The sequence below is a fragment of the Trachemys scripta genome, chromosome 4 (assembly GCF_013100865.1).
Source record: "Trachemys scripta elegans isolate TJP31775 chromosome 4, CAS_Tse_1.0, whole genome shotgun sequence".
NCBI lineage: Eukaryota > Metazoa > Chordata > Testudines > Emydidae > Trachemys > Trachemys scripta.
The window spans coordinates 126,757,024-126,773,636 of NC_048301.1; the positions used below are offsets into that span (position 1 = coordinate 126,757,024).

Sequence of the window (16,613 nt, forward strand, 5' to 3'; positions counted from 1 at the left end):
TATGCCTCCTGCCGGGCACTTCTCCTCCCCGGCTCCAGCTGCTTTGCTCCCTCCCGGACTCAGACTTCAGCTCTGTTTAAGAGCCAAGCTGCCCGAGCCAGCGCTACCGGCTTCTGGCAGCCCCCCTTGCCTCCGGACCCCGAGCCGCCGGCGGGCACTTCTCCTCCCCGGCTCCATCTGCTCTGCTCCGGTGGCGCAAGGTCCGGAGGCACGGGGGCTGCCCAAAGCCGGTAGCGCTGGCTCGGGCAGCTTGGCTCTTAAACAGAGCCAAAGTCTGAGTCCGGGGAGGAACAGACCAGCCGCGGGAGAGGAAGTGCCCAGCCGGTATTTTTCCCGGACATGTTCGGCTTTTTGGCAATTCCCCCCGGACGGGGGTTTGATTGCCGAAAAGCTGGACATGTCCGGGAAAAAACGGACATATGGTAACCCTAGCTGACGGTGTTGTGCAGTCTGGTTTAGGAATAGAAGAGTAGATGGGAAAGGCAGAGGTTCTCCCATCCCCCTTACCCTGCTGCAGTTGCAGGAATTCAATTGAGAGTGTCTTGAACCCAATGAACCACCTGCAAAATCACCCTGTAGCAATCCCCGGCTACCCAGAACTTTATGGACGTTAGCTGTGAGTCATCTGCATAGACTTCATAGCCATAAATTAGGGAGCTTTTACTCCCCAAAACACCGTCTGTACGCGTAACCTCTGCTAGAACAATCTTGGCTAACTAGTAGCCCTAGGGCATACCTAGGTTCCGTAAGCTGCACTGGGCTGGACAGTTTGACAGCCTGGCATTCAATCCAGGAGAGACGCTGCTGATGTAGTCAGACCCCGGTACTCCCCGTATAAATATGCCCCGCAGGAGAATTCATTCCTTGTTCCATATATTCAACAGCAACAACTTTCCTGTTAAACACACCATGCAGAGACATGGATAACGCACGTGGTTTTGGAGAGAGAGGCTGGCTGGCCTGTTCCAAGGCATCTCAGAGCAGTTGGCCACTCCAGAGTCTTTCTCCCGGCTTCCTGGTTACTCCGTGGCCATCTCTTTCTCCAGCTGGCGAGTCAGAACGTGCAGCCTCCGGTGTGCGGTAACCGCCAGTGTTTCGAGAGGAGCTGGCCCTGGTAACCGCTAGGGGCTTCCCAGCACCAGCAGGGCCTCAAGTGGAGGCAGTTTGCACAGTCCTGTGCAAAGTCATGCGCTCCCTTGTTTTCATGTTCACAGTAAGACCTGGGGCCAACCTGTCCAGAAGACTGGGGCCAACTTTTTTCCACGGTGCCCTCCGATTTGGGGTGCATCGGTTTCTGGGTGTCCAGTTGGAGTCTCCTAGGCCATGATTCTCAGAGCTGCTGAGAACCCTTCAAGCAGAGCTGCTCTGGCCGCTCCGAGTTGTCTCAGGTCAAGCACCCAGAGACCAAGGCAGCCCGAATCCCAGGCCGCTTTGTGAAACGTGGCCCCAAGCCTGGGAGCTTGCCCGTGGCCGTGGAGGGGGAGGGGATCCAGAAGTAGATCGCAAGCTTGCCCTCCCCCTGTGGCTGGCGTGAAGATGCCCTCGTTACCCCGTGCTCCTCCCCCCCACACTCTGATGGGAGGTGGGTGCATCTCACCGGGCCCTGCTCTGTGTTTTGTGGACAGCATGCGGCGCAGATGGAGCAGAAGCAGAACGATACGGAGAATAAGAAGGTGCACGGGGACGTGGTGAAGTACGGCAGCGTCATTCAGGTATAGGCCGCAAGCGCTCCCCTCCCTTGGGCTCACCATCATCCGCAGCTCTAGGCTATAGATCACGGCATGGCCTCTTATCTCCTCCCAGGACGTCCAGGGATAGGGACTGCAGCCACCTACACAGCTGCCTGGTTGTTTTTCCTGTGAACTCAAGTGTTCGTTTTAGTAGAAGCATCTAGGCAATAGCTAATGGAGGGTATGTTCACACTGCAGGGAAACGCCTGCGGCTGGCTCTGAGACCCCGTGAGGGGGAGGGTCTAAGAGCCTGGGCCTCCAGCCCCAGCCCAAACATCTACGCTGCAATTTTATAGCCCTGCAGCCCGAGCCAGCTGCGGGTGTTTTATTGCAGTGTAGACCCAGAGTTACCTGGCCTCAGGTATGAGAGCAGAGGGGTCTACATGGGCAGTAAGGGAAGGGGCAGGGCTCTGTCCCAGACCAGTAGAGCATCTGAGCAGTAAACCATCGGTATTTAGATTCAGCCCCCAACTGGGTTGTAGCTAAAGATTGGTCCATTCCCTGCCTGTTGTTCGATGTGAAGGGGTTTGGGTGGCTGGTGGTGCATTGCTAAGACCCTGCAGGCTGTGGAGTAGCGGATGGGCGCACCGGGATGTGACAAAGCACCGGAGTAAATTCTCACCCATCGGTGGGCTCCATTGAATGAGCAGCTGGAAACGCATCCCTTTGAACGCAGGGGGCCCTATGCAGTGCTGCGGCTTCTATAACAGCAGCCCGGTCCGGTCTGCTTGTGCAGGAAGTGAGGGTGCAGGCGAGTATTAGCAGACAAGTAAAACAATTGCTTTGGCTGCCGAAGGAGCGTACAATGCCTTGGCCCTGCACCCACGGGACCCTGTGTTTGTTTGTCACCTGGCAGTTACCTTTGTTTGAGGGCTGCTGCTGGCAGGTTAGATTTTGGGGTACAACTACTCAGCTTCATGAGGCCTGAAAGTCTCAGGCCATCCCATAACTTGGGCCTTGGGGTGACACACAGAACCAAGGCAGCAAGCCAGGTTGGAGGACTAGGCAAAAGCCAAAGGCAATGTGGGCAGACCAGGTCTTCTTCGTGCAGTGTCCCTTGTGGTGGAGAAGAGACAGGGCTCTGCAGTAGTGGATATAAAGGAGGAGGCTGCTGGACACAGACAGACCCTGTGGGTCTCTCTCGCTCCCAGCCTGTGCTGCCTGGCGTCACCATGCAGGATCTCCCTAATTCCCTGCCTGGGCTAAGGTGCCCTAGAAGGGACTGGGGTTGCCACTGGGTTTGGCTTTCCAGCTTCTCCACATGAAGAGTAACAAGTACCTGACGGTGAACAAACGTCTCCCCGCCCTGCTGGAGAAGAACGCCATGAGGGTGACGCTGGATGCCACGGGCAACGAGGGCTCCTGGCTCTTTATCCAGCCCTTTTGGAAACTGAGGAGCAATGGAGATAATGTGAGTATGGCAGGGAGGCGGAAACCGAGGCGGGACGGCTCGGGGGCGTGTGGGGGGGGGGGGGAGTGTCATACTTAATGTTCTGTGAGGCAACTGGGGAAACTGAGACAGTGAGGGGTAAGTGGCCTGCCAAAGGTGAGTGGCAGACCCAGGGATAGAATCAAGGAGTCCTGACTCCTGGTCTCCAGCCCTGACCACTACACCATGCTCCCTCCTGCTGCTTCAGCTCAGGTCCACTACAGGATGGGGGGGGGGGGCATGATGTCCGGTGGGTGGTAGTGGAGCTATTCAGTGTCCTCTAGGATTTCACTCTCAAGTGGATGAGGGTGGGGCAGAGGGGACATGCCCTTTTCCTCAGCCTCCCTCCTCTCCCCCCCAAAGGCCAGCCTGTTTGTGTAACAATGCCGATGGTGCATTCCCAGATAGGGAGAGTCTCTTTTCCTGTGAGTAACGAGAGGCTCGCAGAATAAAAGTGATGGGGGCTGGTGGAGGATCCTGAGGGTGACAGGACCATGCTCCAGGGCCAGACTTCCACATCAGCAACCACGAAAGAGACATGCAGGCAGCGTGCCCGGGGCTTATCCCTCTGCAGAGTCCCCATATTCATGCTCTCACCCCACCCCCCTTTAATTCTCCTCCCCAGGTAGTCGTGGGAGACAAAGTGATCCTGAACCCTGTGAACGCTGGGCAGCCACTGCACGCCAGCAACTATGAGCTCGCCGACAACGCCGGCTGCAAAGAGGTATCAAGAACAGGGAGGAGGGAAGGGTTCGAGTCCACTCTATGGACTCGCAAAAAGAACAGGAGTACTTGTGGCACCTTAGAGACTAACAAATTTATTAGAGCATAAGCTTTCGTGGACTACAGCCCACTTCTTCGGATGCTCGGTGTGAGGGCTAGTAGTCCCAATGCTCACATCTGGGTTTGAACTTCTTTAGCGCTTGTTTGGAACCAATCTGTTTTGTTTCAGGCCTGTCTCTAGCATCTCGATCTCTCTGTCTTTTTTCCCAGGTGAACTCGGTCAATTGCAACACCAGCTGGAAAATCAACCTGTTCATGCAGTTCCGGGACCACATGGAGGAAGTGCTGAAAGGGGTAATGAACGAGCATCCGTTCTTCACGCCAGGGCTGCTAGATAGGTATTCCATTGTGCTGGGCGCTGTACAAACATGGCCCAGCCCCTGGGACTATCAATCTGAATTTCTTTGCCAGTCTGTACCAACACAGGGAGTAGCGCTCTGCCTCTTTAAGAGGGAAAACCTGCACTTTCACCCATCCTGCTACCTAGTGAAGTGGGAGGAGGAAATGGTGTGGGGCAATAGGGTGTCTGGATGCGATTGCCCTGCTGAACATGCCACCGGTATAAGCTCGAGGCTGCCTGAATCCCAAAGACTCTCTGAGGGACAACAGCCCTGCAAGAAGGCGGTTGGGCCTGATTGGCATATATTGTCTCTGAAGCTTAGGGAAGGGGTGTCCATGGAACCGTGTGTCTCATGGGTACCTCCCTCGTAACCTCCTCTCTGTGTCCCTGCTTGGCAGGGGGATGTGGTGAGGCTGTTCCATGCCGAGCAGGAGAAGTTTCTCACCTGCGACGAGTACAAGGCCAAAATCCACGTCTTCCTCCGCACCACCCTGAGGCAGTCTGCCACGTCCGCCACCAGCTCCAATGCACTATGGGAAGTCGAGGTGAGCCCCTGGGGGAGCACGTTTGTGGAAGAGCGTGTCGGCTCTCTCTAGTGGCGGGTGCGCACAGAGGATAACAGCCTACTACCGCCGACAACTGATGGCAGCTCAGGCGGTAGAGGAGAGGGGTGTGTTTTTTGGTGCAGACAGTCCCAGCTTCCAGCCCTGCTGGTGACCCAGGCTGGGGTAGCGTCAGGCTGGAGTCTGGCAGGTGACTCTGTGGATTGCTGAGTTCACGCTTTCGTAGCAGATGCTTTGACAGAATGAATGGCTGTTTCTGTACGTTTCGGGCCTAGACATTCTGCCTGGGCTGATTGTAAAATGCTGCCCCTTAGCAAGGCTGCCATAGCGCTGGTGGCTGCGGCGCTGCCCACTGAAAAAGGGCAGTTAATCGCTGCACAGAGCTAACGATAGGTCCAAAGCAGAGCCCGGGATCTACCACCATGGACAACTAGAGGGTTCAGATGGTTCCCGTTCCCTGCTGGAAGCCGTGTCTGCTCTGGGGTGTACCTGTCCCAGCCACCCCACCTGACCCACCATAGAGCTATCCTAGGTACTTAGGCTCTGAGCACCTCACTCCCTTTCCTGCATTTCCTCTCACAACGCCCCTGCGAGGCAGGGCAGGGCTGGGCTGTTATCCCCATTTTACAGGCAAGGAACTGAGGCACAGAGAGGCTAAGTGACTTCCCAAGGTCTGTGGCGGATCAGGGAATTCAGTGTGGTCTCCTAAGTCCCAGGCTAGTGCCCTAACCCCTGGATCCTCCTTCCTCTCCCCACGTGCCTTTCAGGTGGTCCATCACGATCCCTGCCGAGGTGGAGCCGGGCACTGGAACGGCCTGTACCGCTTCAAGCATCTCGCCACTGGGAACTACCTGGCTGCGGAGGTAAGATCAGCGGCGGGGGCTGGAGGGAGAGGGTCTGCTCCTGCTGCCGTTGAGGTCTTGCCATCCCTTGCAAAGGGACTGCAAACTTGCCTTTAATGCAGAGCAGTGACCGCTCTCTGGAGGGCCATGTTCTGCGTGGGGGCCCTGCACATTTTCCTTGGGGCCGAAGCTCACCTTAATCCAGTTTATAGGGCACTTTGAGAACTTTTTGCCTGGGAGGCTCCTTGCCCTTGTTGACAGGAGGGTCCACAGCTCCCTCCCAGTTTCTCCTGACTTATAGGAGGCCGAGATGCCAAGGCTTGGGACCAGGGCCATGAACAACATTGCTGTTTGCCATGCCATTTGCCCAGCAGAAAGCCCCCAGAGCTGGCACGCACTTGTCAAACTTGCTCTTCACGTTTTCCCTTTCCGCTTGGCCTGCTGTCCTTTATATGCTCATCCCGGGCCAAGCTCTACTGTCAATCCTTTCACCACAACCCCATTGCTTTGACGAAAAGGAATTTGGCCAGCCGTGCTTAACTCTTTTCTGACTCCTGACCAAATTCAGCTCTTGCTAGTCCTCCGGGGCATTTGCAGATTTCAGGGCCAGAATGATCATCTACTCCAGTGGTTTTCAACCTTTTAAACTTTGTGGGCCACTAAAACATTTCAAATGGCGGTGCGGACTCCTTCGGAAATCTAAGACGGAGTCTACGGATCTCCAGGGGTCCAGGCACCACAGGTTGAAAACCACCGATCTAGTCTGACCTCCATAAGACAGGCCAGAACATTTCGTCCACCCGTTCCTGCCTCAGGGCCACATGGTGCGGCGAAGGATAGAACCTATATTTTAGAGCGAGACATCCAAGAGAGATTTATCTGGCATGTCTCCGTTGAAGTCAGTGGAAGAAAGAGCAGGTGACAAACCCCGCTGCTTGGAATTTGAAAGGGTCAGAGTCAACGGCCCAACTTTCGTGTTTATATAGTTATTTATTTAATATTTCTTTCACTTTTTAGGAAAACCCAAGTTACAAAGGAGATGCCGCCGATCCCAAGTCTGCACCCACGGTGAGCTCTGAGCTGTGTTTTGCTTGGCCAGTGGCTGAGCTGCTGCTGCTCTCCAGGCCTGGAAGTAATTTTCATGTTCATCCACTGAGACTCTCACACAGGGAATCTGCACCGTAACAAAACGGGCCATTGGCCCAGCTAGGGATGGAGCAGGTGCAGTTAGATTCCGGGGAACAGCAGCACCTGATACTCAGGGTGACACTGGAGGGGCATTGTGCTCTGGTGGGTGTGGTGCTCATGGCAGTGTTGGAAGAGTGCCTTGCTCAACGTACCTGCTCCATGAGGCATCTCCGTGTAGCACACTGGCCAAGTGTCCTGAGTGCACCCCCTGCAGGTGTTATTATATCTGGTTGGAATCTAACTGCCTGGAGGGTTCGCACCATAGGAGCCGACTCCTTGGTGCACCCACCGGCAGCCAAGCTCCCTCCGCCCCTGCCTCGCCTCCTCCCCATCCCGAGTGCGCCGCATCCCCGCTCCTCCCCCTCCCTCCCAGCACTTCCTGTCCCCCTCCCCCGCTGCCTAATAGCTGTTTGGCGACGCTTAGGACTTTCCGGAAGGGAGGGGGAGGAGCGGGGACGCGGCACGCTCGGGGAGGAGGTGGAGAATGGGCGGGGACTTGGGGGAAGGGGGTGGAATGGGGGCGGGAAGGGGGGAACTTTGGGGAAGGGGTGGAATGGGGGCAGGATGAGGGCAGTGCAGGGGTGGGGCCAGGAGCGGAGTGGGGTTGAGCACCCACCGGGCAGAGGGGAAGTCGGTGCCTATGTTTCGCACAGCTCAGAGCGTGCTGGAAGGGCGTGCAGATGAGGTGGTGGTAGAAGAGAGACGACTTCCTAGCCCTGTGGCAGAGGGGTTCTTTTACCCCATTTACCAAGTGCCTTTGGGAAGCCATAGAGGTGGATTTGGCCAATCCTCTCCTCGTGTGTGTGTGTGACTGTTTTTGTGCTGCAAGGCCCCAGCCCAGTTTCTTGGAAGCTTCTGCTGTGTCTCAAGCCTGACCCACCTTCCCCCTAGAGCACGTGTGCGTGGGGGACCTTGGTACCACGCCCAACCACTTGGTACCACGCTCAACAGCTACTTCCCTTGGTGCAGGGCGGGACCATTCGCTCCAGCCGGAGGAAAACGGGGGAGAAGATCAAATACCGGCTGGTGGCCGTGCCCCACGGGAATGACATCGCCTCCCTCTTTGAGTTGGACCCCACCACGCTGCAGAAGACGGATTCCTTCGTACCTCGGTACGCGGGGATGCCCGGGTCCACTGTGAAACCTCACCGATTCAGTCAGCTTCATGGCCTGGTGGGAATTCAGAGCTAGTTCGCCAGTTGGACGCAGTCTCATGGAGGCTGGGCTGCTTCAGAAGGGGGGAAGATTTGGGGTCAAGGAAGGGAGCATGGAGTAGCTGTCAGACAACCTGAAGGCCTAGTACTGAAACCTGGTCCACTCTTGCCTGGGGGACCTCTATGGGAAAGTGTAAGTGGCCCTGTTCTCGCTGAGCCAGCTCACCGGTGGGAGCTGCGTGGCTGGAGCTGCTGTGTGTTGGAAAAGCAGTAGCGCCACCATGGGGTCCTGGCCCGATTCCCGCTTGGTGACTGTGTCGACTCCCCTAATTCCCCTGCAGGAATTGCTTTGTTTCTCTCCTGCCCCAAATCGTGTTCTGTAGGCTTGCTGGTGCAGAATGACTGTCGTGTCCCACCCCAGAGGTGGCTGCATTTCAGCACAGGGAAGTTTGACGTGATTCCCATCTGCGCATCTGGAAAGTGCTTCCACTCCTTTCTGGATGGAAAGCGCGATAGGAACAGAACCTTCATTGTACCGATTTCAGGAACTCCTACGTGAGGCTGCGCCACCTCTGTACGAACACTTGGATCCAGAGCACTGACGTGCCCATTGACATCGATGAAGAGAGACCCATTCGTCTCATGGTACGTCCCACGCTTGGTCACAGCTTGGCTGCAGGGTCTTATGAGCTCTTGGAATTCAGAGTTCGTGTCCCTGTGAGCTCTTGATCATCATCAGGAGGACCAAAGCAACCTAGAACCCAACCAAAGCAATCTAGAACCCACCTTAGCTGTCCAATGCAATAGCTGATAGTAGCCATGAGGTAGGGAGGGGGTAGGGTGGGTCATTCATCCCACCATGGATGGAGTAAAGGTGCTGTGGTGGTGGTAGATAGCAGTGTGTGTGTGTGCGGGGGGGTATACCCGGAGCCCAGTGTTGTAGTGGGCAAAGTGTTGAGAAGGTGCCCGTGTGTGTCTGACCCTGCAGCAGATGCTCTCACTGGAGCAGAAGCGGGTTGTGGTAAGGGGTGACACTGGGTTCTCTCTTTCAGCTTGGCACTTGCCCCACCAAGGAGGACAAAGAAGCTTTTGCCATTGTCTCTGTGCCAGTGTCAGAAATCCGGGACCTGGATTTTGCCAACGATGCCAGCTACATGCTGGCCAACGTGGTGGAGAAGATGAACGAGGGCTTCATCAGCCAGAACGACCGCAGGTAACAAACCCAGCCGTGCTTCTGACCATTGGCCAAGCAAAGCCAGGCCCATGCTCAACTCAAAGGCACCTCTGTCTGTCTGTAATGTGGTGACTTTTGAACATTGCATCCGATGAGTCTCAGGGAGCATCAGAGGCTCCAGTGTGCTGAGCCCTGTGGATTTTGGTGAAACCCAGGAAAGCCTGATTTTCACTCAGATCACTGTTTGGTCACATCGCCTCCCAGATGTCTGTGGGAGGGGAGCAGAGTCACTCTGGTGCAGGGGTGAGGCAGTGAGCGTAGAGTTAGGGTGCCAGAGATCTTCCTCTGCCTGCAGTACCAAATGGACACTCTGGGGGCCTGACTTTGGTGGAAATGATGCTGCTGGAAGCCTCTTGCCTCTCCAAGCCGGTTAGCTGGGTCCTCCAGGGAGGCTCCCTAGTCTCCATTCCAATTGAGATCACCCCCAGCAAGGCATCTCAGCCCCCAACACTGGCCAGCCCCCCCGCCAGGCCTCTCGCCCTCAGCTGGTCCCGTCACCCCTACTGTGGCCAGGCCTTTCCCCCCTGACCAAGTGGTCACTCGGGATGCAGAAGGGATGTGGTGGGGGGTGGGGGTGGGGCCTAGTTGGATATCCAGCCTACAATAAGCAATGAAGCATGCAATTCTACTAGCAGAGTGCTGCTAGAATGCAGCCTGCCCTCCGGTACTGGGTGGTGGCAGGGTCCGTGGGCCGGGCCGTATCTCTGTTACTCATGGCATACCATGGCTCTCGGCCTAGAGCTTCCCTGCCAGTGGCCTGATTACAAGCCTGGTCCTCCCCAGGGGCACAGCAAGGAAATCAGATTGTGTTGGGCCTGTGCCAGCCCCTCCTTTGCAACGAGAGAAATAAATTAGGAGCTGGGAGATGGCCCCGTGATAGCGCGGTGTTATTTATAGGTGGGTGGGTTCTTGGCATTTCCTAAGCAAAACACAGCGATACGGTGATGCAGACAGACTGAGCCACTTCCCCTTTGCCACCCCTCCTCCAGGAGACAAGCTGAGCCCCTTGGACTACGGGGCGCCAGAAACTTGGCTGAAGGGCTATGTCTTGTGGAAGAGAACCAGGGTCCTGACTACTCATGATGATCAAACTCATGACTATTCACAAGGGGGAGGATATTGGTCCTGCTGTCCAAGCCAAATTCTTTATGTACTTTAGTTTGAATACACATGAGAACATAAGAACGGCCATACTGGGTCAGACCAATGGTCCATCTAACCCAGTATCCCATCTTCTGACAGTGACCAACACCAGGTGTTTCAGAGGGAATGAACAGAACAGGCAGTCATCAAGGGATCCATCCCCTGTCGTCCGCTCCCAGCCTCTGGCAGTCAGAGGCTAAGGACACCCAGAGCATGGGGTTGCATCCCTGACCATCTTGGCTAATAGCCATTGACAGATCTATCCTCTATGAACTTATCTAATTCTTTTTCTGGTTCTACACAATTATAAGGGGTCTAAACCCTCATGCTTCAGGGCATAAATCAAGCTTTGAGGTCAGGGAATAACTTCTCCATGGAAATTATGGGGGTTACATTCTCTCCTGTACAGAGGTCCAATACATGTTCTATACACTGCGTAAGTTCCTCAAAACCCAACTTGGGTTTCATTTGTTTTGTATGAACCACCCAACAATTGGGGGTTAGTTTGGAGATTAAGAGCGGTTCTAGGCTGCTCTCTGGTTATTAACCCTCCCATTGCTGAGGTCCTAGGTGGCATGGATGCACCCGCTGCCGATAATGATGTTGCATGCTGCCCGTTTTGCAGGTTTGTGATCCAGCTGCTGGAGGACCTGGTGTTTTTCGTCAGCGACGTTCCCAACAATGGGCAGAATGTGTTGGACATCATGGTGACCAAACCCAACCGAGAGAGGCAGAAACTCATGCGGGAGCAGAACATCCTGAAACAGGTGAGCAGGATGGGAGAGGAGGGACACGTAGGGATGCGGATTTGGGTTTGAACCAAAACGATTCAGCCACTGAACCCTCACTGAGCTGTGGGGAAAACATGCCCTGGGGAACGGGAATTTGGGGATGGGCTGGTCAGAGAGAGACTGGAGAATTGCAGACTGTGTGTCTGTGCAGCCAGCTTGTATTCTTCAGGGGCTTTTTTACATAGTTATTGTTAGAAGTTATTCATAGTTGGGGTTGCGGGGCAAATTTGGTCAATGGAAAGATCATTAAAATAAGGTGCTCTTAGAAATTGGCCAGAGGGCAGGTACACTTGGTGCTGGTGTCATGCAAGCTGCCCTCTTCCATCACGGATGCCAATTAGTCCTGACCTGCAGCTCCCCACGGCTATCAGTCTTGTGCCCCACACGCAGCTCTGCTGACACTCATCAAACTTGACCTGCCGGCCCCACTCTTATTCCAGCCTTGGGTTCCTTTGGAGCCCAATGAGATGTAGGGTGCTTTTTTTGATGTCACAAAATCTCCACGCAGGCCTTAGATGGTCCAACTCATTCTGCTTGTGATCAGAGTCGAGGTCTCCAGAGGGGACCCACTGCATCCCTTGAACTACCATGGGAAGGGGTCTTCTCCAGCCTTGAGTTTGCAGCAGGGGGGGTTTAACCAGCCTCTGCCTGCAGGAACTCCCTTATCTCACAGTAGAAATGTCTGTGACCGCCTGACTAGCTCAGTTGGTAGAGCATGAGACTCTTAATCTCAGGGTTATGGGTTCAAGCCCCATGTTGGGCGCTTGATCTTGCTGCCTTAAGTGTACTAAATGGAGAGGCCTGAGGTGCAGCTCTGAAAGCAGAGAAGGACTCTGCGGGGGGCAGCTTGGAATCTGACTCCCTCCGGCTTCCCTCTTTTGTGTTCGATTAGATCTTCGGGATCCTGAAAGCTCCATTCAAGGAAAAAGGAGGGGAAGGCCCCCTGGTGCGGCTGGAGGAGCTGTCGGATCAGAAGAACGCTCCCTATCAGTACATGTTCCGCCTCTGCTACCGGGTGCTGCGGCACTCCCAGGAGGACTATCGCAAGAACCAGGTGGGTCCATGTGGCAGAGTGGCCGGGTCGTCCTGGCTGCAGCTCCTGGCTCCACATGGTACATTGTCATCTGTATTACGGTAGCACCTTGAGGCCCTAATTGGAGATCGTGGCACCATTGTGCTAGGCGCTGTACGTCCATATCACAAAAAGGGAGCAAGCCATCTCCATCTGCTCTCCAGGAACCCACTCGCACGGGTTGCTGATTTGGCTAGCAAGCTGTGGGCTTTAGGACTCCCGTGCACTCCTGCTGCTCTAGCAGAATCACCCATATGGATAATTCCCTGTCTTCCCACTGGAGCTGTCAACTACTAGGGCCATGAAGTGACAGAGTTTCCAGGCCCCTGGCCTCCCCACCACATGCCAGCTCTGCTGTCCCCAAGGCAGGCAGGAACCTTGTCCTCTCTCTCTCTCTCTGGAGCTTGGATCTTCCTCTTGGCCACCATTTAACACTGACTGTGATGGAGAACCCCTGGGCGGGGATCCTTCTCTCCACAGCTGGCCAGACAGTGAGCAGGGCCTATGGGGTGAAGCCCTTGAAGGAGATAGGTGCCGGAAGCAGAGAGTGCTCTGAGGAAATGGCTCACGGAGGTCTGAGAGGAGGGGGCAGCAGTCGGACCTGGATGGAGGATGAGACCCGCGCCCACTGCCAGCACACACCCAACCATAATCAGCCAGTGGGGAACCTGGATGCCTTCCCCAGAGGTTGGGTCTGCAGGCACTGGGTCTCTGCATTGGACAGGCACCCCAGTTGGTGTCAGAGCACTGATTCCAGATGTTGCTCACCCTACTTGTTGCTCACGCTGGGGGTGTATTTTTGGGTCACCATTTGCACCCAGTGCTAGTCCTGGTCCTCCCTGTCCCCTCCCAGCTGCTCTGCCCCTCCCCTCAGCTGATCTGTGCCTCTCCCCTCCAGGAACATATCGCCAAGCAGTTCGGCATGATGCAGTCCCAGATCGGCTATGACATCCTGGCAGAGGACACCATCACCGCCCTCCTGCACAACAACCGCAAGCTGCTGGAGAAGCACATCACCAAGACCGAGGTGGAGACCTTCGTCAGCCTGGTGCGCAAGAACCGGGAACCCAGGTGCGTGCCGTGCAATCTGGCCGCTGTGTCGCAGTCTGTGTGCACTGAGCGATGGGCCCCTGTACGGACGTTTGGGGAACCTCTTTTTTTCTGTTCAATTTCTCCCTCCCCCTGTGCGCTGGTGTTTGAAGACTGTAGTGTCCAACCAGCTGAATGTTGCTCAATTGCAGCCGTAAAGGTTGCTGGCCAGCAGAGAGACTGTGCTTGTGAAGGGGGTGGCATGTTTGGCGTTTGGATCGTAGGAACTAGCAGTGCCCTGGAGAGGGAGTTATGCAGGAAACAGGAGGAATCCAGAGGCTGGGGTAGTGGAGGGAGTAGCAGGCCTTGCAAAGGGACCTATGCTAGAAGGGGTTGGCTCTCCAGGACTGGAGGGATCGGAGAGGCTAGCAGAGCCCTGCGGGGGCAGAACTCCAGAGGCCGGGGGTATCGGAGGGGTGGAAGCACCTTCCAGGGTGTTCGTGATGTAGGAGACCAGATATCTCCCGGGGGGATCGCAGTGGCTGGCAGTGCCCTGCTGGGTGGCTTATGCTGTCAGGGGATGGGACATTGGATGCTGCAGATCTTGGCGAGGTAAAAGCAGCACTGCGCCGAATGGGAGCAGAGTCGTGAGGCCTGGGGAGGTGGAGACTCGGACAAAGGGCAGGCGCTGAAGGCGAGATTCGGCTGAGCCTGGTGCTCACGCAAGAGGACCCTCCTGGGTGTGAATGCCAGAGCAGGGTTTCTCACCAGTGGGGAGCATGCGCTCTCCAAGCCTCAAAGACCTATCCTGTGCGTCAAGCCAACAGCTCCATAAGGTCTGCAACCCCAGTCCAGGTTCATGCGAAGACAATAGCTTTGAGAGAGAGGCCAGAGCATCCACTGGGGTGCCCTTCTCCTTCAAAGCAGCCCCAAACCAGCCCACCCCACCCCCTCACCCCGCCCCATCTGACCATGAGCTGTGGCTCTCTTGTGCTCGCCCCAGGTTTTTAGATTACCTCTCGGACCTGTGTGTGTCCAACCACATCGCCATCCCCGTCACCCAGGAGCTGATCTGCAAGTGTGTGCTGGACCCCAAGAACAGCGACATCCTGATTAAAACGGAGTGAGTATCCCAGGGGCCGCTCAGCCCTGAGTGCTGGGCCCTTCCCAACCCCGCCATGGGGGACTGTAGCGTGTGTGGAGTGGGGAGAGTCACAGGACCTGCCCCCCCATCAATTCATAGGGTGGAATGAGACTTCAGGGCCAGCTAACCCCGCCCCCCACCCATCAATCTTCAGGGCCAGCACCTCAGCTGGTGGAAATTGGCATCACTCCATTGATTTCAAGGGGGTAGAGAAAGGGTGGTCTAGTGATTAAGGCCTTGGTCAGGGACTCAGGAGGTCTGGGTTCCATTCCTTGGGTACATCATTGACTTTCTCTCTGCCCCAATTCCCCATCTGTCCAGTGAGGAAGGATGGGCCAGTGGCCAGGATACTCACCCAGGCTCAATTCCCTGTTCTGCCACCAACTCCCTGTGTGACCTTGGGTACCTCGCTTAATCTACCCTGTGCCTCAGTTGCCCTTCTGTAGTATGGGGAGAATAGCCCTGCCCAGCCTCACAGCGGGGTTGTGAGGATGACCCCATTAGAGATGGTGAGGCTCTCAGATACTACAGTGATGGGGCCAACATATAGAGGGATGGATCTGGGCCATTGTTACGGGGAGCCTCCTGAAATTAGTGCCTAAGACACAGGATAAAGTATCGGCCTTCTTCGGCTTGCCCACGCCACAATTCCCAGCATCAGTCTGGGACAGGTGGATTCTCTGGGCTCAGCCTTCTGCTCCCTTGGTTCTGCTCCTGGTCAGCAGTCTAGAAGAGAATCTTTCCCAGCCTGTGATACCCAATGAGTTTTCTTTCCTTGCTGGTTATTCCTCTGCCCCGTGTGAGATGGGAGGTAGTGTAGTCAAACGGTCAGAGCACAGGCCCGGGGAGTCTGGAATGCTGACTCCTTGTGTGACTTTGGGCGAGTCCCGTTGCCTCGCCGTGCCTCGGTTTCCCCATCCATATAATGGGGAGTAAAGACCCCTGTTGAACATGGCGGTGTGATTGTAGGCTGAGGCCAGTGAAGGAGATGTCCCAGACCCATGAATACCTGAGCATCGAGTACTCCGAGGAGGAGGTCTGGCTGACCTGGAGTGACAAGAACAATGACTGCCACGAGAAAAGTATCCGGCAGCTGGCGCAGGAGGCGCGGGCGGGCAACGCTCATGATGAGAACATCCTGAGTTACTACAGGTAACACCGTGCGGCCCGGGGGTCCGACAGGGACAGCGTGAGGATTGGAGTAAATCCACCCCTGGCTGAGCTGGGCTTTTAGGGGGAGTTCACCAGGGATTGGAACTCAGCATCAAGGGAACCGATGCTGGGCTCTGCGAGTGCCGTCCCCGCCCCCTCCATGTCTCCATATGCTCGGCCACTCCTGGGCCAGCCCATTCCCCCTCCTCAGGCGCTGGGATGAGCCAGGGAGATGACCGTCCGGCCCATCTCCCTGTCTGGCAATGGGGGACACAACCCGCCTGCCCCGCTAATGCTAAAGCCAGCCCCGCTCTAAAGGAGCCCCGCTGAGGGGGTGTGCCCATGGGACACTGGCTGGGTGCAGGTAAAGGGGGAACAGAAGAGGAGCATGTTTGTGGCCACCCCCCTCAGCCAGCCACTGTGGGGTGTGTTCTCAGTAGCGTGGCTAGTGGGGTGCAGGGGAAGCAGCTGCTTCCCCTCATTTTTCAAAAGCGACCCCTTAGGGGTTACCTTAGATGGCGCCAGCGGGTGGGGCCTGCTCCTCTCTGAAGGGCAGCACGACTGGAGGAGCCAGGGGGCCAGCGGTGGGCACGTCTGGAGGAGCACGCCAGGCAGCCAGGTAGAGAGCGTGGATGGGCTGCGCTGCTGGGCCCGTTCGGGTCCGGAGCGCTTGGGCCGAGCCGGGGGGAGCATGTGCGGCGGCGGGGGACCGGGGGGAGCACGTGCGGCGGCGGGGCTGGGCTGGGCACGTGCCACCTGGCAATAGGGGGGCCGGCAGGAGAAGCGGTGAGAGGGGAGGAGGCTGGGCGCCTCGGCAGCAGCCTTAAGGGAAAGGCTCCGTTTGGCTGGGCTGCCGGAGCTGGGGCGAGGAGCACTGCCGGGCTCGGGCGGGCGGGTGGCCGCTTGCTGCTCAGCCTGGCGAGCTGCGAGCCCCGGCCCGGTGGACACTGGGCACCGGCAGCAGAGGGGCAGGGGAAGGGCTGGCCAGGGACAATGGCAGGAGGGATGAGATGGGGGGG

The 16,613-nt window shown here is 56.5% G+C and overlaps 1 protein-coding gene and 1 non-coding gene across 3 annotated transcripts in view; both read left to right on the forward strand.

The window, feature by feature from the left end:
- The window catches only part of ITPR3 (inositol 1,4,5-trisphosphate receptor type 3), a 106,728-nt gene that overhangs the window by 51,146 nt on the left and 38,969 nt on the right, over nt 1-16,613 (forward strand). For both annotated transcript variants that reach the window (XM_034767387.1, XM_034767386.1), the window contains exons 4-18: nt 1,626-1,712; nt 2,983-3,141; nt 3,785-3,883; nt 4,153-4,236; nt 4,681-4,827; nt 5,613-5,708; nt 6,705-6,755; nt 7,845-7,987; nt 8,575-8,674; nt 9,082-9,242; nt 11,032-11,173; nt 12,090-12,251; nt 13,168-13,340; nt 14,302-14,421; nt 15,412-15,594. In XM_034767387.1, coding sequence (XP_034623278.1) covers nt 1,626-1,712; nt 2,983-3,141; nt 3,785-3,883; nt 4,153-4,236; nt 4,681-4,827; nt 5,613-5,708; nt 6,705-6,755; nt 7,845-7,987; nt 8,575-8,674; nt 9,082-9,242; nt 11,032-11,173; nt 12,090-12,251; nt 13,168-13,340; nt 14,302-14,421; nt 15,412-15,594 — 1,907 coding nt within the window. The remainder of the gene's footprint in view (nt 1-1,625; nt 1,713-2,982; nt 3,142-3,784; nt 3,884-4,152; nt 4,237-4,680; nt 4,828-5,612; nt 5,709-6,704; nt 6,756-7,844; nt 7,988-8,574; nt 8,675-9,081; nt 9,243-11,031; nt 11,174-12,089; nt 12,252-13,167; nt 13,341-14,301; nt 14,422-15,411; nt 15,595-16,613) is intronic.
- On the forward strand, nt 11,888-11,960 carry TRNAK-CUU. Its single transcript has one exon. It is a non-coding gene; the product is annotated as a tRNA-Lys (tRNA).